This window comes from Mirounga leonina, unplaced genomic scaffold (genome assembly GCF_011800145.1).
Source record: "Mirounga leonina isolate KUSES-001 unplaced genomic scaffold, KU_Mleo_1.0 Mir_418, whole genome shotgun sequence".
NCBI classification, from domain to species: domain Eukaryota; kingdom Metazoa; phylum Chordata; class Mammalia; order Carnivora; family Phocidae; genus Mirounga; species Mirounga leonina.
The window spans coordinates 4,898,288-4,923,162 of record NW_023270739.1 but is presented as its reverse complement, the minus strand read 5'-3'; the positions used below and the strand labels follow the sequence as shown (position 1 = coordinate 4,923,162).

General features: G+C 48.3%; 1 protein-coding gene across 1 annotated transcript; it reads left to right on the top strand.

The window, feature by feature from the left end:
• The first annotated feature begins 21,767 nt into the window (after nt 1–21,767).
• MCHR1 (melanin concentrating hormone receptor 1) lies at nt 21,768–24,653 on the top strand. The gene is made up of 2 exons (XM_034987256.1): nt 21,768–21,864; nt 23,130–24,653. The coding sequence occupies exons 1-2, from the start codon at nt 21,783–21,785 to the stop codon at nt 24,107–24,109; spliced, it is 1,062 nt and encodes a 353-aa protein (XP_034843147.1). The 5' UTR covers nt 21,768–21,782; the 3' UTR covers nt 24,110–24,653.
• Nucleotides 24,654–24,875: the final 222 nt, after the last annotated feature.

The following is a 24,875-nucleotide window of genomic DNA, read 5'->3' as shown; positions in this document are numbered from 1 at the left end:
CTATCCCAGAAAATGTTCCATATGTACTTGAGAAGAATGTGTATTCTGCTCTTGTTGGATAGAATGACTGTGTATCTTTGTTAGGTCCATTTGGTCATAGCGTTGTTCAAATCCGCTGTTTCCTTATTGATTCTCTCTCTGGATGGTCTATCCATTGTTGAGAGTGGGGGGATTAAAGTCCCCAACTATTAATGTATTGCTGCTTATTTCTTCTTTTTGTTCTATTAGTCTTTGCTTTATATATTTAAGTTCTCTGATGTTGGGTGCATAAATATTTACAACTGTTATATCTTCTTGATGATTTGATCCCTTTATTATTATACTGACATTCTTTGTCTCTTGTGATCATTTTAGCTTAAAGTCTATTTTGTCTGACATAAATTTAGCTACCCCTGCTTTCTTCTGGTTATCATTTGCTTGGAAATGTCTTTTCTCATCTCTTCACTCTCACTTTACTTGCATCCTTTTTTTTTTTTTAAGCAGGTTCCACACCCAGCATGGAGCCTAACACAGGGCTTGAACTCACAACCTGAGATCAAGACCTGAGATCATGAGTTGGATGCTTAACTGATCTACCCAGGTGACCCTATGCATCTTTAAACCTGAAGTAAGTCTCTTGCAGCATATCATTGTGTTAACCTTAAAATAAAATAAAAACTGACATTTTACCAGCAAAAAATATTTTTGGGGGGCGGGAATAAAAGAGAATTGCAATCAGGGACCAACAAGCTGTGGCAAAACTCCAGGCAAGTCTGGAGAACAAAAGGAGAGGTTATGCTTTTTATGGGGAAAAGAGATAAATTGGGAACTGTTATAAACCAAAAGTCCATTGGAATAAACTGGGAGTTCAAAGTGTAGTGGCTTCTCATTGGCTGAGCTGTTGTGTGGGGGGAGTGTTGGGAGGCGGGAACAAGGAAATTGTTTCTTTCTCCAGCTGGGATAGTAAAGTAGTAACTACATGCAAGGTCAAGTCCATGCAAGGTCAAGTCCATCTGCAATTGACTACAGAGTGGTAGTGCTTGAGAACTCCCCCTACCAAAACCTCCGCACTCCACCAGGGGTTTCCTGTAATTAATTTTGGATCTTGTTTTTTTTTTTTAATCTGTTCAGCCATTCTATGTCTTTTGGAGAATTTAATCCACTTACATTTAAAAATATGATTTTAATATTTATAGAATTATAATTCTAGATATGTATAATATCTACATAGATATGATATATACTATAATATATAGATACCTATATATCTATATAAATATAATAATCTATATAACTATAGAATTATATGTAGAATATATAATTATAGAATTATAGCATTTTTATAATTTTAACAATTTTTTTTAAAAGATTTTATTTATTTATTTGACAGAGACAGCGAGAGAGGGAACACAAGCAGAGGGATTGGGAGAGGGAGAAGCAGGCTTCCCGCAGAGCAGGGAGCCCGATGCGGGGCTCGATCCCAGGACCCTGGGACCATGACCTGAGCTGAAGGCAGACGCTTAACGACTGAGCCACCCAGGTGCCCCTAATTATAACAATTTTTAAATTACTGGTAATTATCGATAAGTGTGTGGACTTATGAGTGCCATTTTATTACTTATTTCTGACTGTTCCATAGATCCTTTGTTCCTTGCTTTCCCTTTTGCTAACTTCCTTTGTGATTTGATGACTTCGGGTGGCAATATGCTTTGACTCTTTTATAATAATCTTTTATGTGTCTACTACAGGTTTTTCTTTTGTAGTTACCATGAGGCTTACATAAATATTTTATAGCTATAACATCCTATTTTAAGCTGATAGCAATGTACTTTGATAGCATACAGAAATTTTATACTTTTATTTCTCTTCTCCTTGCATTTTAGGTTATTGATGCTTAACTCTCTTAATCTACATGTTCTCCCTCCAGGGAGGAGGGTAGAGTGGCCTTCATGGTTGGCTCCCAGCCCTCAATTCCCTCCCTGAGGTGTTTGTTCTAAGCCCATCACAGTCCTGTCCCGGGTCTCCTGGCAGGTGCTGGTTTAGGAATGGGGCACTTACCCAATCCTGGTCAATGAGACACAATAGAGCTCCGCTGGGTGGGGTGAGGTGGGGTGGGATGGGGTAGGGAAAGGTTTTCTTGTGTGTAAGAAAGAGACTGACCATGTTTCCGTCTACCTGAAACAGATCGATCACCAGTGTCCCCGTTGCCAGGAGGTGGCACACATAATGTCAGGTGGGTGTATTTTGTCAGCCCAGTAAACCTTCTGGAAAATAATCCACACCTATTCCTCAGAAATCCTTCTCAGTCCATGTGATTTCAGTGGGTCTGTGCACTCCTCCCTCCTGCAAGGAGGCCACACAATCAAACTCTGACCAAAGTACTCCATCCCCCTGGGATAGAGATACTACCCAAGCAGGCCAAGTGGAGGGCTCCCTGGGACTTTTGCTGTAGTCACTGGGGAAAGATGCTCTCTCTTCTCCTCTAACTTCATAAGCTCTGAAGACGATGCAGGTGTGGCGCTGCCAGGGGCATCTTGCTGTCAGGTGGCAAGAGAAAACTTGGGGAGAAAGCCCAGGAATGACAAGCCGGAGCAAAAGGTGGAGAAGAAAGACAGAAGCAGGATCTTCAGGCCAGCATTCACGCCTCTGTATGGAGCTTGAAGTCCTCAGCATTTGGAGGCAAATCACGAAGTGGGGAGAGATAAGGACTCCAGCACTCAGCGGGAGTTCTATTTGTGTTCTGTGTGAGCAGAACAGGCTATACTGGTTCTCTCCCTACTGAAGTCCAGCTCGCTAGAACAGTGCTCTGAAGTAATTTTTCACAGGCCTGTATGTGCTGCCGTCCTATGGACTCTTTTTTTTTTAAGTAGGCTCCATGCTGCGGGTCTTGAACTCATGACCCTGAGATCAAGACTGGAGCTGAGATCAAGAGTCGGATGCTTGGGGCGCCTGGGTGGCTCAGTCGTTAAGCGACTGCCTTCGGCTCAGGTCATGATCCCGGGATCCTGGGATCGCGCCCCGCATCGGGCTCCCTGCTCTGCAGAAAGCCTGCTTCTCCCTCTCCACTCTCCCTGCTTGTGTTCCCTCTCTCTCTGTCAAATAAATAAATAAAATCTTAAAAAAAAAAAAAAAAAAGAGTCGGATGCTTAACCCACTGAGCCACCCAGGCGCCCCAACCGACTCATTCTTAAGTTGGTTATTTTTTTTCTTGCCTGAAAGGACAGGGGTACTCAATGCCCCACAGCCCATAAGTCTTAGAAAAGAAGAGTGTGGTAAAAACCAGCAGCGGCAAAGACAATGATCAGAGTCAGGCTAAGTGATTACAGTCCACTGATGATGCAGCTCCCTACGGGTGAACATGAACCTCATGATAGCAGTAATAAAACGGGCACTTCACAAGAAACTCGCAGTAGAGAGAGGCAGGGCAACCTGGCGGAAGGACAGGCCTGGTTTCAAAGCCTGGCCCTGCCATGCTAGCCGGGTGACCTTAGGTAATTTACTGGGTGTCCCTGAGTTTCGATCTTGTCATGAGCAAATTAGGCATAACATTCCTTTTGTACCTAATCTTCGGCCCCAGCCCTGCTATGAGGCTCAGCTTTCTTGGACACCAAGAGAGGGTAGAAGTTCTCTCTCAAGTGTCCCCTCACTCCCAGCTCTGTTGGGGGCCACCCTGTGCTCTGGTGCGAGTCAGGACCTGGACTCTTGGGCCTGGCCCCCTCAACACATGTTGCCTCCTTCCCAGAGGCCCCAGGCCAGAGGTGTTTCTCTTTCTCACCTTGTGTCTATTTCCCCACACTACAGAGAATATGGAGAATTACAATAAAGACTTAAAGCTGTTGTCTAAATCTGATGGTAATGAGCATGTGACCTCGAGCCAGTGACTTTAACAGAACTTTTGCAGCCAGGGAGTGAAACTGTCTTCCAGTGGTTATAAGATGCACCAAGAAAGAAAACACACCAACTGCGTTATGACAACACCTCCGACCAATAGTCTTGGGACAAACCATTAACCAGTCACAGCAACTCATTGCTTCGAAATTCCTCTCATTGCTTCGGTGAGATTCACAACTTCGCCTGCCTTCAGTTGCATTGCTTGATGCAATGCAAAGCAAAAGACTGAGCCAATCTTTTCACCCATATCTTAGGAACAAAATGTAACACAACGTCTGCTCCTGGTTTGCCTTCCTGTCTCAGGTTCTGCAAAGCACTTGCTGTTGCTTTGTAAGAAGAGAGCAGTCGGGGCACCTGGGTGGCTCAGTTGGTTAAGCGACTGCCTTCGGCTCAGGTCATGATCCTGGAGTCCCGGGATCGAGTCCCACATTGGGCTCCCTGCTGGGCAGGGAGTCTGCCTCTCCCTCTGACCCTCCCCCTCTCATGCTCTCTCTCTCTCATTCTCTCTCTCAAATAAATAAATAAAATTTAAAAAAAAAAAAAAAGAAGAGAGCAGTCATTCCTCCAAAGAGAAAACTAGGTTTCACTAATATCAGTTTCACCCCCTGTTGCTCCCATATCCCTGCCTTTTGCTTCACATAATCCCCTTTCATCTGAATGCTAAATCACAACATGATTCTTTCTGAAGACATCTGAAACAGCACTAAATTCAGTACATGCAGTACCAACAGTACATTTAACTCAGTTGGGGTGAAAACACTATGAACAGCTGTGCTCAATATCTCAAATTTGCGAACAATGATGGCTCCATCAGAATGTTACCACTGATTGTAAGATACACTCCTAACATCAGAGATGTTAAAATGTGTGTGTGTGTGGGGGGGGGGAGTATGTCTTAGAAGTAGTTAGATATGGTAATAAATATTAGTATTGATTAGTGGCAAGTGGCAAAAAACTCAACCCAGACTGACTTGAGCAAAGGGGTATACTGATCCACAGAAGTTCAAAAGTCCATTATTCCAGCTTCAGGTATGGCTGGATCCAGGACTCCAGGAGATCATCAGGACTCAGTTTCCTCACCATTTCTCTCTCTTCTACAAGCATGGCTTTGGCCTCAGGTTTCACATGGTATCAAGCCGGAGCCAGCAGCTCTAACCCCCACATCCTCTCTGGTTTAGAGTTCAGCAAAAAGGAATGAGTGTCTTCATCCCAGAATTTTTCCCCCATTTTTTAAAAAGTAAGCTCTACATCCAACTGAGGCTTGAACTCACCACCCCAAGATCAAGAGTCCCATGCTCTGGAACTGAATCAGCCAGTTGTCCCTCCATCCCAGGCTTTTTGACCTGAGTCTCAATGCCTCTCATTGGCTCTGACAGGTCACATGCCCAGCCCTGGAACAATGGGCATGGTTACCAGGTCGGTTACTATGCACCTGCTCTGAGGTGCCTCGTCGAGAGCCGGGGGGCTGATGGGTCTCCAGAAGGGAGAGGAACAAGGAGAATGGACATGGGGCAGCCAAAACAGTAGATGTGATTTCTAGGTGGGCTGCAGGAAATTAGGTGAGATTAGCCGTGAGCATTAGCCCAGTGCCTGGCCCAGGGTGAGCCTCTCCCCAGAGCAATGGGGCCTGCCCCTCTGGCTGCTGTGTGTGGCTGGAGAGGGCCTCTGCTAGGACCCACCGGCTGCATCTGAATCAGCCTTGCGCAGACTCCCTCCCGCGCCAGCCTGACATGCACTGACTCAGCTCCTACGTGAGCTGGATGCTGCCTGGAAAGTTAATAAGCCTGTGAGGCAAGACGTTCCTCCAGTGACGTGGGCTGGTGCCATGAGTGGGTGGGAATGAATGAGAAAGAGTGGGAACACTGTGGTTCCCAGAGCATTTATGAAGTTAAGAAAGCGTGAGGGAAAAGTCAAGAGCAGCGATCAGAAAAGGCCGCCCAGCGAGGCTGTAGGTGCTTTCTGCGATGGGTTTCTCACTGCCCAGTGCCCCGGCGGGTGAGCTCAGAGCTGCCACCGGCCCTCACTGCCATCACTTCCACCAGGGAGGGTGGCCTGGTGGCCGGCACGGCCGTTTCGTTCAGGCTCCCCTCCAGTTCTGTCCGTCTCTCTGTTTTAAACCCAAGTTGCAAGAAGCAGGACAGGGGGAGTCTATCTCTTTGTCACGTGGGGGATACAGGAGGAATCAAGCGGGGAGAGCTGGTTAGGAGGGGACCCCGGGGGTGGGGAAATGAGGAGAGAGGGAGAGGCAAGAAGGCAGGGACAGTGCAGAATCTCATGGTGTGCTATTTACAACCTCTCCGAAGCTGGGTGGAGTTCAACCCGGAGCACCTGCTCTCTGCCCGGTCCCCCAGCAGGTGGTGTGGACACAAAAATAAATGGGACGTTACCCCTGCCTTCAGGAAGTGCAGAGTCTAGTCTGGGGACAATGAGAAACTCCTTAGTTACAGTGGATGTGAGGGCAGGAGTTTGTGGAAGGAAAATATCCTTGAGGGAGGAGCTGCCAAGCGGGGAGTCTCAGGTCACTCCAGCCTTGGCCTGGTCCAGAGGGCTGGGGGTGGGCTCTGGACACAGCTGCGGGGTGCAGTGGCCCCCCTTCCCTTTCCTGCTCCAGGCTTTGTCTGCCGGTGTATGGCGGTCGTAACCTCCTTGGCAAGGAGGCTCCTGTCAGCCAAGAGCAATTGTCCACCCAAGGGGACAGCTGGGGTAGCTGTGAGTCCTTGGAGCCAACACTCATAGCAGCTGGGGGGTGGGTGCACCAGCCTGAAGAGTGACCCGGGAGGGCACCACCAGCATTTGCTGCAGTGTGTGCCCGGCTGGATGTTGGGTGGAGGACAGGGTAGGGAGCAGAAGGGAGGGAAGTGCCCAGAGAAAGACCCAAGGGGTCAGTGTGTGTAAAAGTTGTAGGAGCACGCAGTGCTTTCTGGAAACACTAAGATCCTTGAGTAAGACACTGGGCATAGAGTGGAAATAGGAGGTGGTGGGAGATGAGGCCTGATAAGTGGGCAGAGGCCAGATCATGAAGCATCCTGTGCGCCATAAGAAAAGATTAAGGATTAAAGTTCTTTTAAAAAGAAATGGATTCTAGGGGTGGCTGGGTGGCTCAGTCAGTTGGGCGTCTGCCTTTGGCTCAGTTCATGATCTCAGGGTCCTGGGATCAGGCCCTGAGTCAGGCTCCCTCCTCAGCAGGGCACCTGCTTTTCCTTCTCCCTCTGCCTGCCGCTCTGCCTACTTGTGCTCTCTCTGTCAAATAAATAAATAAAATCTTAAAAAAAAAAAAGAAAAAGAAATGGATTCTCATTCCACCCCACCTCCGTCCTTTCTGCGAACACTTCCTCGCTGTCACGGGGCTCGTCAGCCCGGGCTCGTCAGTCAGCCCAGCCCCGTTCAGTTGCGTGAAATCAGGACCGAGATGGTGGGGAGGATGGCCAGGGAGGAAGCACCTCCAACGGGTTGAGGCCAAATGAAAGCAAAGTTGTTTTCTCAACGGCCTTCTGGAAGTAGAATGAATGTGTCATCACCAGGGAGTGCCATGGAGGAAGGAGTGGAGAATTTGGAGGCAGAAACGCAGAGGGCCTAGGCTTGGGGCCCAGCTCCACTGTGCCAGCTGGAAGGCCTGGGAAAGTCACCCAGCTCTCTGAGCCTCTGTTTCCACATCTGTTCCACTGGGCTAGCAAAGAGAAGGCACGCGTGTTACAAAAAAAAAAAAAAAAAAGGAGGGGGTGGGCGCCTGGGTGGCTCAGTCATTAAGCGTCTGCCTTAGGCTCAGGTCATGATCCCAGGGTCCTGGGATCGAGCCCCACATCGGGCTCCCTGCTCCGCGGGAAGCCTGCCTCTGCCTCTGCCCCTCCCCCTGCCTGTGTTCCCTCTCTCGCTCTCTCTCTGTCAAATAAAAAAATAAAATCTTTAAAAAAAAGCTGTTTAATGTTAATTACTCTAATTTTTGCCTCAAAAAATATATCGATACAACCCCCAGCAAGGAGAATCCCGAGGCAGGCGCATTTTACCCCAGTTAGCATTTGGCACCGGGCGGGTTGGGGACTTACTGGATGACACAGCACGTCCGCCGCAGAGCCAAAGTGAAAACGCACCCAAGTCACCGACTCCAGCGGCGTCAGCAGAACCGGCCGTGACCCAGCTTCACACCGCAGTTCCCATGTCAGAGGCCTGTCCAGAAAGTCCCTTTGGGCACAGAGCGCGTGCACGGTTGCCCGCGGTTCCCCTCCTCTACATGGTTGGCAAGGTGTGGCCGGATGAGGTTCCCGGGAGGCAGGGCACGGAGGAAGACAAGGAGCAGACACTTTTCCTGAGGACTAGGGCACTGTGTATTTCTCAGGGCTTCCTGCACCCGAACCCCCACCCTTTTAAACACAGATTTATTGAGATATAATTCACATCCCATAAAATACATCCTTTTCAAGGGTACAGTTCAATATGTAGTTAGGTTTTTAAAATTTTTTTTAATTTTTTTTGTTTAGTAGGCTACACGCCCAACGTGGAGCCCAACACGGACCTGAACTCATGACCCCGAGACCAAGACCAGAGCAGGGATCAAGAGTTGGATGCTTAATTGACTGAATCACCCAGGCTTCCCTTTATTTATTTATTTATTTATTTATTTATTTATTTATTTGACGCTTAACCAACTGAGCCACCCAGGCGCCCAGTTATTTATTTTATTTTATTTTTTTTAAAGATTTTATTTATTTATTTGACAGAGACAGAGACAGCGAGAGCAGGCACACAAGCAGGGGGAGTGGGAGAGGGAGAAGCAGGCTTCCTGCCGAGCAGGGAGCCTGATGCGGGGCTCGATCCTAGGACCCCGGGATCATAACCTGAGCCAAAGGCAGACGCTTAACGACTGAGCCACCCAGGCGCCCCGCCCAGTTAGTTATTTTTTAAAGTAAGCTCTATGCCCAGTGTGGGGCCTGAACTCATGACCCTGAGATCAAGTGTCACATGCTGTACCAGCTGAGCCAGCCAGGTGCCCCCCAATAATTCTTAGAATATTCAGTGGTGTAAATAGCACCACAACTAATTTTAGAATATTTTCATCACCTCACAAAAGGACTCCTACCCATTAATGGTCACTCCTTTCCCCCCACTCCTATCTTCCTCCTCCCCCTAGGCAATCACTAATCTACTTTGTATCTCTATAGATTTGCCTATTCTGGGCATTTCACGCAGTCATAAGATGTGTAGTCTTTTTGATTGGCTTCTTTCATTTTGCATAACAATTTCGAAGTTTATTCATGTTGTAGCATAAATCAGTACTTCATTCTTTTTTTTTAAGATTTTATTTATTTGTTTGTTTGTTTGTTTGTTTGTTTATTTATTTATTTATTGGAGAGCAAGTGCGCCAGTAGGGGGAGACAGAAGGACAAGCAGGCTCCTCACTGAACACGGAGCCTGATGCGGGGCTCTATCTCACGACCCTGAGACCACAACCCTGAGACCACAACCTGAGCGGAAATCAAGAGTGGGACCCCTAACCAAGTGAGCCACCCAGGTGCCCCATTACTTCATTCTTTTTTATGGCTGAAAATAACCGATTGTAGGGATATACCACATTTTATTTATCCAATCAGTTTATGGACATTTCAGTTGTTTCCAGTTATTGGCTATTATGAATAACGTTGTCATGAACATTCGAGTACGGCTTTTTGTATGAACATGTTTTCACTTCTCTTGGGTATAGACCCAGGAGTGGAATTGCTGGGTCACATGGTAACTCTATGTTTAACATTTTAAAGAAACGCTGAACTGTTTTCCAAGGTGGCTGTGCTATTTTATTTATTTTATTTTTATTTTTTTAAATTTTTTTATTTTTTAAAGATTTTATTTATTTATTTGAGAGAGAGAATGAGAGAGAGAGAGCATGAGAGGGGGGAGGGTCAGAGGGAGAAGCAGACTCCCTGCCGAGCAGGGAGCCCGACGCGGGGCTCGATCCCAGGACCTTGGGAATATGACCCAAGCCGAAGGCAGACACTTAACAACTGAGCCACCCAGGCGCCCCTCTATTCTGTGACTTTTAAGGTCTAAGTGAAATCAAATGAAAACCCACTGTCTCTGGACAAAAGAATGAAAGGAGAAGCTGTGGGTATTCGCAGGAAGGGCTTGCTATTTACTTTTAGTTGTTGGTCTGGCTTTTTTTTTTTTTAAGATTTTATTTATTTATTTGAGAGAGAGAATGAGATAGAGAGCATGAGAGGGGGAAGGGTCAGAGGGAGAAGCAGGCTCCCTGCCGAGCAGGGAGCCCGATGCGGGGCTCGATCCCGGGACTCCAGGATCATGACCTGAGCCGAAGGCAGTCGCTTAACCAACTGAGCCACCCAGGCGCCCTGTGCTATTTTATATTTCTACCAACAACATATGAGGATTTCAATTTCTCCACATCCTTGCCAACACTATTATCTCTCATTTCCTATTTCTTTATTTGAGAGAGAACGTGCACAAGGGGTAGGGGAAGAGGGAGAGAGTCCCAAGCGGACTCTCCACCAAGCACCGAGCTGATGTGGGGGCTCAAGCTCATGACCCTGAGATCAGGATCCGAGCCGAAACCAAGAGTCGGTCACTTAACTAACTGAGCCACCCAGACACCCCTTATCTATCATTTCTATTATAACTATCCTAGTGGGTGTGAAGTGGTATCTCATTGCGTTTTTTTTAATTGTGGTTATATATATATAACATAATATTTATCATTTTAACTATTTGTAAGTATACACATCAGTGCCATTAAATACATTCCTCATTGTGGTTTTAATTTGTATTTCTCTAATGGCTAATGGTGTTGAGCATCTTTTCATGTGCTTATTGACTGTTTATCTGGAGAAACGTATATTCAGATTCCTGCTCATTTTTCAGTTGGATTATTTGTCTTTTTATTACTGAGTTGTAGGAGTTCTTTTTTTTTTTTTTTAAGATTTTATTTATTTATTTGAGAGAGAGCATGAGAGAAAGCATGAGAGGGGGGAGGGTCAGAGGGAGAAGCAGACCCCCTGCCGAGCAGGGAGCCCGATGCGGGACTCGATCCCGGGACTCCAGCATCATGACCTGAGCCGAAGGCAGCCGCTTAACCGACTGAGCCCCCCAGGCGCCCCGAGTTGTAGGAGTTCTTATAATCTAAATTCAGTTCTCCTATCAGATAGATGATTTGCAAATTTTCCTCCCATTCTGTGGTTTGCCTTTTCACATTCTTGACGACATCCTTTGAAGCACTGAAGTTTCAAATTCTGGTGAAGTCTAATTTATCTATTTTTCCTTCTGCTTTGCTTTTGGTGTCATGTCTAAGAAGGCTTTGTCTAACCCAAGGTCATGAAGATCTACCCCTATATTTTCGTCTAAGAGCTTTATAGTTTCAGTTCTTTCTATTAGGTCTATGGTCCATTTTGAGTTAATTTTTGTATATGGTAGGCGTCCAGCTTCATTTTGTGTGTGTGTGTGGATATCCAGTTGTCCCAGTGTCATTTATTGAAAAGGCTACCTTGTCCCTCACTGAATTGTCTTGGTACCCATGTCAAATATCACACAGCCCCTTTTTAAGGAAAGTAGGCCTTAAACAGTCCTTTGTAACGTACTTGTGCAACTCTTAAATGACTGGCAGATGAAGCCAGCTTCCTTGCCCCTGCTCACAGGCGTCTCAGATCAGTGCCGGTGTTCTGAGGTGATTTGGTGTCTTAATACTTGATAGAAGAAAAAAAAATTAGATTCTCTCTTGGACAGCACAAGGGCTGGGTGCCCACAAGATCTGCTCTTCCAAAGATGTTACATTGCTGCCCCCAGGCCTCCATGTGGCCTGATGTCTTGGAATCTCTGGGGCCCAAAGTAGTGGTGTTGTTTTTAGCTTTCCCATGGTTTATTAAAAAAAAAAATATTTAGGAGAACCTGGGTGGCACAGTCGATTAAGCGTCTGACTCTTGATTTCGCTTCAGGTCGTGATCTCGGGGTCATGAGATCGAGCCCAGCGTCAGGTTCCCCGCTCAGCAGGGAATCTGCTTGAGATTCTCTCTCCCTCTTCCTCTGCCCCCTCCAGCTTGTTGTGCTCTCGGTCTCTCAAATACATAAATTAATCTTTAAAAAAAAGAAAAAATATGTAACTGAATATGCAACAGAGCTGCAACTTAACAAGACTGATTTATAGTAAGCTTTTTAAATCCTATAAAAACTCTTAAGCCGATTTACTGCCTGTAACACCCTTTTTTTCTTTTAACTGTTTAACATATTTTTTAATTGTGGTAAAATATACACAATGTAAATTTTACTTTAACTGTTTTTAAACGTTCAGTGGCATTAAATACAGTTACATGGTTATGCAACCATCACCACCTCCATCTACAGGATTTTTTTCATTATCCCAAACTAAAGCTCTGTCCCCATTGAATAACAACTCCCCATTCTCCACTCTCCCAGCCCCTGGTAAATTCCATTCTACTTTCTGTCTCTATGAATTTGACTACCCTGGGTACCTCACAGAAGTGGGATTATACATTATTTGTCCTTTGTGTCTGGTTATTTTGCTTAGGATAATGTCTTCAAGGTTCATCCATGATGTAAACATGTCAGAGTTTCATGCAAGTATTTTTACTTCAGCTCCTTTCTCTTGCTTCCTTGCAATTCCCATGGATCCTTAGGATGAATCTCTCTATCCCTGAAGGTGATCTCCTTCGTCTTTCTCACAATCAGAAAGAGGCTGACTATGGCCTCTGGGTTACCTCACAGCAGAGAGATGCCCGCTGCCTGCTCACAGGAGGCAGCCCTGCCTATACTTGTCATGTTACTTGTCATGTTGGCTGCCATGTTGGCCAGGAAGCGCTGGGGCTGAATGGGGCCTTGGGGAAGGGGAGCATGGCCAACAGTGCTTGTGCTCGCCTCCCCTCTGCCCACCTCCGTTCTCAGGGATTCCCCCATATATTGCTCTATTAGCCATTTAGTCATCCAACATTTTTGGAAAATCTATTATGTGCCTGGCATTGTACTAGGCACAGGAGATACAGGGAGGAATAAGACAGACCTGGGCTCTGCCTTCATGGAATTTATAATCTAGTGAGTGGAAGACATTTCAATAATTAACTATGCAAATAAATAAATGTATGACTACAATTGTGGTGAGTGCAATGAAGGAAAAGTGGAGGGTATAATGTAAATGTCTTAACGGGGGGCATCAGCCTGGAGTGGGAGGCCTGGGGCGTACCCAGAATCCATTGACTGACATGGCCACTGTGTCTGACACTAGAGTAAGAATCACAGTCCCTGTGCTCGAGGCACACCAGGTCCAACAGGGGTCCAACCGAGAGGTCCAACCCCTTGGTTTTGTGATCCTAGGACCACTCTGCTCCCTCCCCTCTGGGGAATCACTGTCCCTTTTCCAACTGTGTGTCTCTGGGGGCCCCTCTTTTATGGTAATGGATGTCAGGCAAACTGTTCTTTACTTTGGAGGGAAAATCATGACATGTTCAGAACACCGGACCCCAAAACTTTTACTGAGATGTCAGGCCTTTGTCTTGTCATGGGATTTATATCACCTGGGGCATCTGATCCTTTCTGCTCTCTAGGCCCCAGGAGCAGTGTGTCATCAACATATTGGAATAGCATAATGTCCTGTGTAATGATGAAGTGTTCAAAGTCTGAGAATTGGACAAAAGAGACACCGAAGGGGCACCTGGCTGGCTCAGTCAGTAGAGCATGTGACTCTTGATCTCGGGGTTGTAAGTTCAAGCCCCACATTGGGTGTAGAGATTACTTAAGACTAAAATCTTAGGGGCGCCTGGGTGACTCACTCAGTTAAGCATCTGACTTTGGCTGAGGTCATGATCCCAGGGTCCTGGGATTGAGCCCCATGTCCAGTTTCCCACTCAGCGGGAAGTCGGCTTCTCCCTCTCCCTCTGCCCCTCCCCCCATTTGTGCTCTCTCTCTCTCTCAAATAAATAAAATCTTTAAAAACAACAACAACAACAACAAGCAGAGGCACCTGGGTGGCTCAGTCGGTTAAGTTTCTGCCTTCTGCTCAGGTCATGATCTCAGGGTCCTGGGATGGAACCCCACATCGGGCTCCCTGCTCAGCGGGCAGCCTGCTTCTCCTTCTCCTCCCTCCTCATGCTTCCTCTCAATATCTCTCTCTCAGATAAATAAATAAAATCTTTAAAAACAAACAAACAAACAAAAAAGTAAAATCTTAAAAAAAGAGACAGAGACAGAGACAGACAATGAGGTCCTGAGGCAGGATGGTGAAGGTTCACTGATGAGCCTGTCAAATAAAAGCAGGATTCTGATCATTTCTGTCTTTTGGAATAGAGGAAAAAGCATTTGCCAGATCAATCACTGCACACCAGGTGTCAGGACTGTCTTTATTTTCTCCAGCAATGATACCACATCTGAAATAGCAGCTGCAATCGGAGTCACCCTGTAATTAAGTTTATGGTAATCCACTGTCATTCTCCAAGGCCCATCTGCTTCTTCACTGGCCAAACTGAGAGTCAAGTGGGAGTGTGATAAAATCACCACCGCTGCACCTTTAAAGGCCTTGATGATATTATTAATCTCCTCAATTCCCCAAGTGGTGCACCTATTGCTTTTGGGGCTTATAACTTGGTAAGGAGGGATTTCCATTTGATTTTTCTCATCACCAAATCCCATCCTCTGCCAGTCCAAGAGCCAATACCGTAATTCTGCCAAATGGATGGAGATATTCTATTCCAGCTATATAATCAAGGGCAGGGAGATCCACATGGCCTATTGTGAAGTCTTTCTAGTCAAACTCTACCTATTACTTGACCCAGCTCAACTTCCACTCTGGCCAGTAGAGCCTAATGGAGTTCTGGGTCCCCAGAAGGTCTGAGTATTAATTTTTTCATTGTGTGCAGTCTACTGACTGGTGGATGGCTTCAGATCCCTCTGGGAAGGCTGGAGGCAGACCCACAGCATATACTTGTCATGTTACTTGTCATGTTACTGCAACATCCCTTCCTGGGAATATCCATTCCAGCTTCCACTCCTTCCAAGGGTCTGGGTCAGTGACTGACTCAGGCTAGGGAATTGGGTCAGAGACTGCGCTGTCAATCCTAGTGACTGAAGTCAGACTTCTGTCTAGTGAACCAGAAGTTTTCGTCAGAAACACAAATCAAATAGAAGCTTAGTGGGTAAGCTGCTCATATGTTTTGGTGTTAGAGACTCCAGGATTGTTTTGCCATGTCAGTCTCTGCAGTTCAGACATCCTGATAACTCCACTGGCTCTGTCCATTATAGTAACCCTGCTCACTTTCCTCTGGAAATTAAGTGCTGCTACTTGGTGTCTATAGCCCCAGGGTCTGCATCCCCACTGAAATAAGGAAGCCCACCTCACCTGCTACTTTTCTCACCAGCAGCTGTGTAGAGGTGCTGCTACTTCTCCTTCCAAAGCATTTCTCAAGGCCTGGGTTTTCTGGCAATCAACTTCTGGGTAACCCCCCAAAATGTCATGTCCATTACTTTCTGTTAGGGGGTTAACTTTATTTTGAAAGCAATTGGGAGCCACTAAGGTGTTTTCAACAGTGGAGAAGGGTGATGAAATTTACATGAGAACAAGAATACTGCTGTTTGGTGGAGAGGTTAGAGGAAGAGGCAAGGCAGGAGTGAGGGGAACTGGGGTGACCCCAGTAAACCCTCAAAACATGCAGATGGCAGCCACGCCCTGAAAAGTACAGGATAGGGGATATCGGCACTGGGGGAGTCAGGGAGGTACACCAAACCCCTGGGGTGTCCCGGGTAAGGCATGGTGAGTGGGGACACGTGGATGAGAGAAAAAAGGATTTATTCTTGTATGTAGACTTGATCTTCTTCATGACTACGCCTGGGCAGGGCTGAGCAACAGCTCAAAGCCAGACGGCTGAGAGGAGAGTAGGTCGAAAAATCTGTTCAGCGTGTCCTTGTCTGGGGGTTTAGGTGATACTGACTGGAAAGCTCTGAATCCCAGCACCTGGCTTTGGGGTAAGCTGTGGCCTTTGGAATCAGCCTCGACTCTCTCACTTGCACCAAGCCCAACTGAGCAGGGGGATGAGAGGAGTGTGGTTCAGCTGATGGTGCTTGGCCCCTTAGGGGTCAGCCTCAGCTTTCCAGCGGGGTTCACATTCTTCTTTGAGTGGGTCCTGGCCACTCAACTGGGCAGGGTGCTGGACAAGGGCCCTGCCGTTTCTACCCAACATGGGACTGCTGTACCTGGAGCTTCCCACAGGGCTGTCAAGCCCTTGTCGGGCCTGCCTCACAATCTTGTCTCCCCTTCCCAATGCACATCCCTTTCTCCCTTCCCAGGGTCATCTCACAGTAAACATTTGACACCCCATCTCCATCCCGGAGTCTGCTCCCCAATGACCTGACCTGTGGAACTCCACTTCTTCATCTAACCAAGGAGGAGAATTAAATACCTACTTGTTTCAAGGATTGATAACAAAACGATGTATATTAAATACCTTGTCTCAGCTCCAATGCCTCTCTCTGGGGCAGTGGCCTGACTTTCTATTTGCCCCTTCAAAGCTACTCTCCACCCTTATCCACCCTACCCTGGGCATCCACAGGCAGGGATCAGTGAGGTCAGGTTATTTCTTCCTCTGGCTCCTTCTTTGCCGAGTTGCTGTGGGTCGGTGGCCTCCTTAACCGAAGGCCACAGCCCTTGAGACAGCTCTCACTGACAACTGCCCCCTGCCCCTTGGCCTCCGGGCTGAAGGGCGGTCATGGTTTCCTGCTACTGCTTCCCTGGGGCACTCCTCCACCATCCTTCTCATTTCCCTTAACCTTGGTAAACAGTCCCTTTATTAAATGCTCCTCGACTTCCCTATGTGAGTTTGTTCTGGATTTTCCCTATACCCTGATTGATTCAATCAATGAGGATACTTTAACGGCTGCAAGTTCTAGAAATGGCTGCAAGTGCTCCAGGTGTCATGTCCATGCACAGCAAAGGTCAGAGGAGACACAGTGGATCCTCTCTTCCTGTGTCCTCTTTGTAAGAAGAAGAAACTCTTCGCCAAGTGCCTCCCACCTCTACACTCCTCGCCTTGACTGTTGGTAGGAATGGGCCACACGCCTTAGCCTTGGGTTCCCAGAAAACAGAGCCAGAGCCAAAGTATGAGTTTGGGTTTTGACTGGTAAGTGTGATTCTAGGAATCGGAAGTGAGGACAGAGGAGCACAGCAGGGGAGCAGGGAGCACCGTGTAAGGATGTCGAGTTGGCCACCACCACAAGTGACCAGTTGCCCTATCCCATGGGACTGCTGAGAAGCCACAGGAAGTGTGTCTCAGGACCATACGTCCTGGGAGGAAAGGAGAAAAGCATCTTTCTATGGCTTCCACCCCCCCACCCTCCATTGGTTAAAGGGTCACCCTAAGGAGTGTTACCTCTCCCTACACTTCCGGGTTGCTCATGCACAGGCACTTTCATGGGTCCCCACATTCTAAGTTATGAAAGCAACACAGAGGATCCAGGACAGAGGGTAAAAGGCACACAGTGCAGGCCTGAGATTCAGCACCTTCGAGTCACACCTGTACCTGTTACCTGTACATGAAGATGGTCAGGGACCATACAAAGTGGGTCACTGAAGCAATGGATGGAATATAAACTAAGTGTGGCCAAGAGGCTTTGAAGAGGTGCACATGGGCAACCAGTAGACATGCTCATTCCTAAAATGGTCACTGGCAAGGGGAATGAGATTGCTGTGACTGGTTTAAGTTAATCATTTGTGATGAATGGATGCTCAGGATTCCACCCAAATGCCTCCACAAAGAAATCACCCCTACCTCTCCTCTCTAAAGGACCCTAGTCACTAAAGAACCCATCACTCCCAGCACCCCATTCATTCCCTTGGTGACACCCACCACAATGAGTAATCAGCCTGTGTAGCTGCCACTGTGGATTGACCGGCTCAGTGTTCACACACACCCCCCACCCCAGCATGGGAAAGCTGGAAAGATAAAAACCTGCCCTTGCTCCTTGGTCATGGTTTAAATTCCTCCACTCAGGCAGAGTCATTTTGCTAGTGCAGATGGTGGAAGGGATGGCAAAAAGGGAGCCATGCCTTTTTACAAACACTTAAATCCCTTCATGATGAAGTTACCTGGACTCATCTGGATCTCAACCATGAAAAGGACATCTTGTTTACTCATTAGCTTGCTCGTTATTATCTGCCTCTCCCCACTTAAGTTGAAGCTCATTGATACCAGGCACTTGTTTGTTTTTCCTTACTGTATGGACAGTGCCTGCTACGTAACAGGAGCTCAAGAATGATTTGTTGGGTGGAATGATTTGTTGGATGGATGGATGGATAGATGGATGAAGGTGGGAAGACCATGCCATGTGGAAGAAGAGGAAATAGTGGGTCACGATGCTCATTTTCTCCACCCAGTAAGCTTTGGAATGCCCCACGGCCAAGTCCTCACAACTCTTCTGTACTCACCTGCGCTCCCTGGGTGAGCTCATCCAGAGTCATCAGTCTAACGTTATTATCTCCAGGCATGACCTCTCCCTTGAACTTCTGACTCCAATCTGACTACCACCCAAATTTTCCATTCAGATGTTAATAAGCATTTTGAATAATGGATCCAAAACAGAACTCTTAATTTCTCCTCCAAATCTCTTCTCACAGACTTCCTTATCTCAGTAAATGACAGCTGCATTCTTCCAGTTGTTTGGGCCCCAAAGCTGGGCATCACCCCAATGCCTCTTTCTCTCACACATGTCTCATCCAATTCTTCAGCAAATCCTCTGGGCTCTACATAATATATAGAAGCCCACCATTTCTCCCCCACCTCCACCTTCCTGATCTAGGACACCATCCTCTTCCAACTGGATTATTGCAGAAGCCTTTTATATTGGATGCTTCTGGTAACTCACATGACATATCCCCCAGTCACCTCTGACTTCACCTCCAACTGCAGTGGACAGTCATATATGAGCTCAGCTGATCCAGTGCATATAACGTCTTGCCTCCAGTGCACACCTCATACCTGTTTGCCTTCTGCCCTGGATTTCAATGCTGTCGGGAGTCCTTTTGGTTCCAGCACAAGATTTACTTGCTTCTTGCCTCGAGTGTGAGCTGCACATCTCTTTGCTCTCTGCCCCATCAACACTTGATGCTATAGGAGCCTGCTTTATCCATGCACCCCAAAGTGCAGAGTTAACACCCCAGGGGCAACCTTCAACCAGTGGGGGACAGGGTAACTGGATAAATGTTCCTGCTTCCCATACTTCAGGCCGATAATTCTGGGAAACTGTGCACTTTTCAAGGATCCTGGTAAACTCAAGCTCCTGTCCGCAGCAGTGACATTACTAATATACCCTTAGGTTGGCTTTTTCTCCTTTCCCGTCTCAATATCCCACGCCCTCATGCCTGCTTCTTGGGTCATCTCTCAGAAAAGCTCATGTGCACATAAGTCCTTTTCTCAGTCTCTGCTTTCAAGGGAACCCAAGCTAAAATAACTTTTCAATTGCTATCCAGCAGCAGACTGATCCTTTTATTATTTTTTAAATTTACTTATTTATTTTAGAGAAAACAGGAGTGGGAGGGGTGGAGGGAGAGGGAGAGAAAATCTCAAACAGCCTCCACACTGAGTGCAGAGCACAATGAGGGGTTTGATCTCATGACCCTGAGATCATGACCTGAGCAGAAACCAAGAGTTGGACGCTCAACCAACTGTGCCATCCAGGTGTCCCTAGACTGATCCTTTTAAAACATGTCTGATCATGTCCTTCCTGAGCAGAAAACTCTCTGGTGACCCCATTTCACCTAAAAGAAAAGCCGAAGTCCTTACAATGGCTGACAAGGCCTAATAGGGTCTGCCCTTCCTATTGTTTCCTCTCTGAGGTCATCTGCTAATCTTCCTTTGCTCTACGATAGCCAGTATTATCATTCTTTGCTCTACTATAGTTCTTCAAAGACACTCAGCACACTCCTGCCGCAGGGCCTTTGCACTGGCTAGTCTTACTGCCTGAAAAGTTCTTCTTTCAGCTATTTCCAAGCATGCTTCTTTACTTCCTTCAGAACTCTTCTTAAAACACTTCCCAGAGAGGCCTTCCTATGTAAAATAGCAACCTCCACCTCCCCTAGCATTCCCTGGCCCCCTCACCCTGCTTCATTTCTCATAGCACTGATCACCAACGTCAGAATTTGTCTTTTTAATTTTTTGTATATTTTCTATCCCCCCACCTCACCCCAACTTGAATGTAATCTCCATGAGAAGAGGGACTTGGGGACTTTATTTTTTATTCATTTATCTATTTTTTTTTTTTTTAAGATTTTATTTATTTGACAGAGCGAGATACACAGCGAGAGAGAGAACACAAGCAGGGGGATTGGGAGAGGGAGAAGCAGGCCTCCTGCAGAGCAGGAAGCCCAATGCGGGGCTCGATCCCAGGACCCTGGGATCATGACCTGAGCCAAAGGCAGACGCTCAACGACTGAGCCACCCAGGTGCCACCATTCATTTAACTATTTTTAAGTAGGTTCCATGCCCAGTGTGGGGCTTGAACTCACAATCCTGAGATCAAGAACTGAGTTGAGATCAAGAGTCAGACGCTTAACCCCACTGAGCCATCCAGGGGCCCCTATTGGTTTTTTTTCACTACAGAACCTAGAACAGTGCTTGGCAAGTGGTAGGTACTCAATAAATATTTGTTGGATGAAACTCATTCATAAGGGCGCCTGGGTGGCTCAGTCGTTAAGTGTCTGCCTTCGGCTCAGGTCATGATCCCAGGGTCCTGGGATCGAGTCCCACATCGGGCTCCCTGCTCTGTGGGAAGCCTGCTTCTCCCTCTCCCACTCCCCCTGCTTGTGTTCCTGCTCTTGCTATGTCTCTCTCTGTCAAATAAATAAAATAAAATAATCTTTAAAAAAAAAAAGAAAAACTCATTCATAAGTAAGACTGAAGAAGCATGTAGGGATCAGACTGTGGTGACCCTGAAGCCCCTGCTCTGGAGTCTGGCAGTAGGTGTGGTGGCAGCTCTTGGCTGTGAGGACACTGGAGGCTGGCGGCCGGACACCTTGGCCAAGAATTCACTCAAGGTTTTGCCCTCTAACGCTGTTCCTAGTTGACAACCTTTTTTTTTGGGTGGGGCGGGGGGGTGCTATGCTCTGAAATTTGTCTCAAGAAGTCCCAGGTAAAACCTGGAAGACCTCAGAGCATTTAGAAAAATAAAATCTCTGTAAGCTTGGTTCTCAATTCTGTGCAGAGGGTAGTTTGTCCCCTGCTGGTCCCTAAGACCCTGGCCATCACCAGCATAGAGTGACCTGCGTCATCTCTGAGTGCTGGTCAGCAGCTCAGCTGCCAACAACGCGGCTTCTGGTGGACGCTGGTGGTCTAGCCAGGAAGCTGGCTGGAATCCAGCAGGGCACTGGGAAAGAGCTGAGGGTGGCCTGGTGCTGTAGGTCTGAGCTTGCCATCTCTAAGATCTGTGAAGAGTCCCCTCTGGCCCCTGCCACTTGGCCCAGCCACCCTCATCTGGGGTTAGGGACTAGGCCAGGCTCATTCTGTCCTCCGGAGAAGGAGAATTCTCTCATTTGTCCTCACAGGGACCTGGGTCCTCACATGCAAGCTCCTGCAAGCACAGGAGACACGGCCGGATGAGAACGTGGGAAGGAAAGGAAGCCCCCTCCCTGATGGGGTTGCCTGAGCAAGGCCCCGAGGCTCCGCAGGCAGTCAGAAGCGGGGAGCTGCTGCTCGGGACTGAAGAGGTTAATGTGCATCTGCTTCCGAATGTTAATGTGTCTAGGTGATGTCAGTGGGAGCCGGGGAAGGAGGGAGTGGGGAGAGGAGCGGGGCTTGGAGGCGGCAGACGCTGCCAGACCGCCAGGAAGACCCCCTTCCGGACTGGGGGGCTCGTGCTCTGGGACGGGCGGGCGGCGCTGCCGCAGCCTGCGTGGGTGGACGGGCGAGCCGGCGACGGGCAGCGGCAGGATGGACCTGGAAGCCTCGCCGCTGCCCACTGGCCCCAATGCCAGCAACACCTCCGATGGCCCCGATAACCTCACCGCGGCCGGTGAGTAGTGCTGGAGGGGAGTCCTCCCTCCTCCGCGCTGGGGTTGGGAAATGGAAGGTTTCACCTCTGAGCCAAACTGCTCCGGAAACTTTAGTACAGTTCTTGGGCTTGAGACCTGCGGTCGGCTTTGCCCGGAGGGGAAGGGGAGAAGGGGGCGCGGCAGGCAGGGGCAGCACGGGCAGGGGCAGAGAAGAGGGCAAAGGCACGTTCAGAAGTGGCCCGCGGGTGAGGGAGACAGGGGAAGACTCACCCATGAGTTCCAAATGCTCTGCAGAAAAAAATTCCAGGCTGGAAAAGCAAGCAAGAGAAGCCAGAGGATGGTATGTGAGGAGACAGCTGGAAGCTCACTCATTCACGGATCCCCTTGTCTTTTTACTGAAACTGCAGTAATGGGATCTGAAACATCCTTCCCAACCCCTGGGAAGGGCTAACTCACAGAGCCATGAGGGGATTAACTTCCCTGGTGAATGAAGCTTCCTGACATTTCCAGAGCTGAAATGCCCCGAAATTCTAGCTCTGAAGGAGGTGAAGGAAAAAGAGGAAAGGCTTGTGTGCAGAAAATTCTCAGGCAGCTAGGCTGCAACACAGCTTCAGTCTCTGCTCACTTGGGAAGCCCAGGCTCAGAAGATACAGACCAAGGAATTCCCTGATAGGAACCCAGGAGAAGGGAGGGCTGCGGGCCTGATGGGCAAAAGCCTCCCTTCACAAGACAGTAGCCCACAGATATGCCTAGGAATCAGTGCACAGCTTCCAACTAGCGATTTCTAAAATGAGATGATCAGGGCTGCAAACAGAAAACACATGAATGCACCCATCCATACATGCGCTTGCTCACCCGAATGCGTGCACACACACACACACACACTTTCATGTCCTTCTGGCTATGTTGACGAGGTTTCCTGCTAAAGCCTACGGGCCCACAGAATAATTCCCTGCAGATAGCTGTGGTTCTTGATTCTGTGCCTTCTGAGAAAATGCAGGAAGTAAAGGACTGGGTCCTTCAACTAACAGGTGGTGTGGGAGAAATCTGGTAGGATTAGCCAGGGAACTGGTGGAGGAGGGCAAGGGGACAGGATTAGCAACAGTGTGGGAGGGAGAATGGTAGGAAAGGGTTCCAGATGAATGGTGAACCCTGAGCTGAAATGGAAAGAAGATAAAGAGGTAGGCAAGCACATCATCACTGGAGGCTGAGGACGCCGGGAGGATGTCAGCCCTTGGAGAGGAGTCCATGTCAAATGGTCAACATTTGCTCCTTTTGTCCCCAGGGCCACCTCCTCGCACAGGGAGTGTCTCCTACATCAACATCATCATGCCTTCTGTGTTCGGCACCATCTGCCTCCTGGGCATCATTGGGAACTCCACAGTCATCTTCGCGGTGGTGAAGAAGTCCAAACTGCACTGGTGCAGCAATGTCCCCGACATCTTCATCATCAACCTCTCGGTGGTGGACCTCCTCTTCCTCCTGGGCATGCCCTTCATGATCCACCAGCTCATGGGCAATGGTGTCTGGCACTTTGGGGAGACCATGTGCACACTTATCACAGCCATGGACGCCAACAGTCAGTTCACCAGCACCTACATCCTGACCGCCATGGCCATTGACCGCTATCTGGCCACTGTCCACCCCATCTCCTCCACCAAGTTCCGGAAGCCCTCTGTGGCCACCCTGGTGATCTGCCTCCTGTGGGCCCTCTCCTTCATCAGTATCACCCCCGTGTGGCTCTACGCTAGGCTTATCCCCTTCCCAGGGGGCACGGTGGGCTGCGGCATCCGCCTGCCCAACCCAGACACTGACCTTTACTGGTTCACCCTGTACCAGTTCTTCCTGGCCTTTGCCCTGCCCTTCGTAGTCATCACAGCCGCGTATGTGAGGATCCTGCAGCGCATGATGTCCTCGGTAGCTCCGGCCTCTCAACGCAGCATCCGGCTGCGGACAAAGAGGGTGACTCGCACGGCCATCGCCATCTGCCTGGTCTTCTTTGTGTGCTGGGCTCCCTACTATGTGCTCCAGCTGACCCAGCTGTCCATCAGCCGCCCAACACTCACCTTTGTTTACCTGTACAACGCAGCCATCAGCTTGGGCTACGCAAACAGCTGTCTCAACCCCTTTGTGTACATCGTGCTCTGCGAGACATTCCGCAAACGCCTGGTCCTGTCGGTGAAGCCTGCCGCCCAGGGGCAGCTTCGAACCGTCAGCAATGCCCACACAGCTGACGAGGAGAGGACAGAAAGCAAGGGCACCTGACCCTTCCCCTGCCACCCCGGGCACCTCCAAGTCAGGACAGTACAGCAGACCAGTGGGGAGAGACACTGAGAAGAACCAAAGACCCCTCTGGGAGAACGCAGGGAGGCTGGGTGGTGAGGGGTTGTGGCAACTAAAAATACTCCACAGGGTCCACAAATTGCTGGGGAGGCTGGGAGCCAGATTTGGGGGCTTCAAGCATCAGAAATCCCCTTGGGAGAGTAGGAAGAGACCTTTGGATTGAACAGAAACTGGGCAAGAAGAAAATTTTGGTTTAAATGTTCACTTGAGCCCTACATCTCTTAGCTCCCACATGTCTTTTTCTCAACTGCCGGTTTATTTGAAATCTGGGAAGGTCCTACTTCAGGGTGTGAGTGGCGGGGCCCTACTACAGGGTCCTGGGGAGATGGGAAAGCGGTATGTCCTCAACGCTCTTTCCCATCTCTCATTGGCGAGATGGAGGGCAGCCTTTCTCCCAAGCTGGAGGATGATGAGAAATGAAGCATGCCATCTCTCCGTGTTCCAGCATCCTGTCAATCTGCCTGTATCTCTAGGGGATGCATGCTTATTTTTGGGGGGGGGGGTCAGGGTTCTGAGCCCACAGGAGTAAAAACCCAATTTGTAGGAGATCCACTTATTGAGAATGACAAGGCTACCTGAGTGGGTATGGGTAGAAGTCTTGAAATTAAGAAAAATGGGGAGGAGCAAGGGGGCTTTTGCAGCTGTGGGGACATTGTCGTCATTAGGCACATTTGTTAATCACCAGATC

Excerpts from the sequence above, each read along its gene's own strand:
- MCHR1 (XM_034987256.1), top strand. The coding sequence starts at position 21,783 with ATGGACCTGGAAGCCTCGCCGCTGCCCACTGGCCCCAATGCCAGCAAC. Across the intron at positions 21,865-23,129 it reads CGATAACCTCACCGCGGCCG|GGCCACCTCCTCGCACAGGG; the intron begins GTGAGTAGTGCT and ends TTTTGTCCCCAG.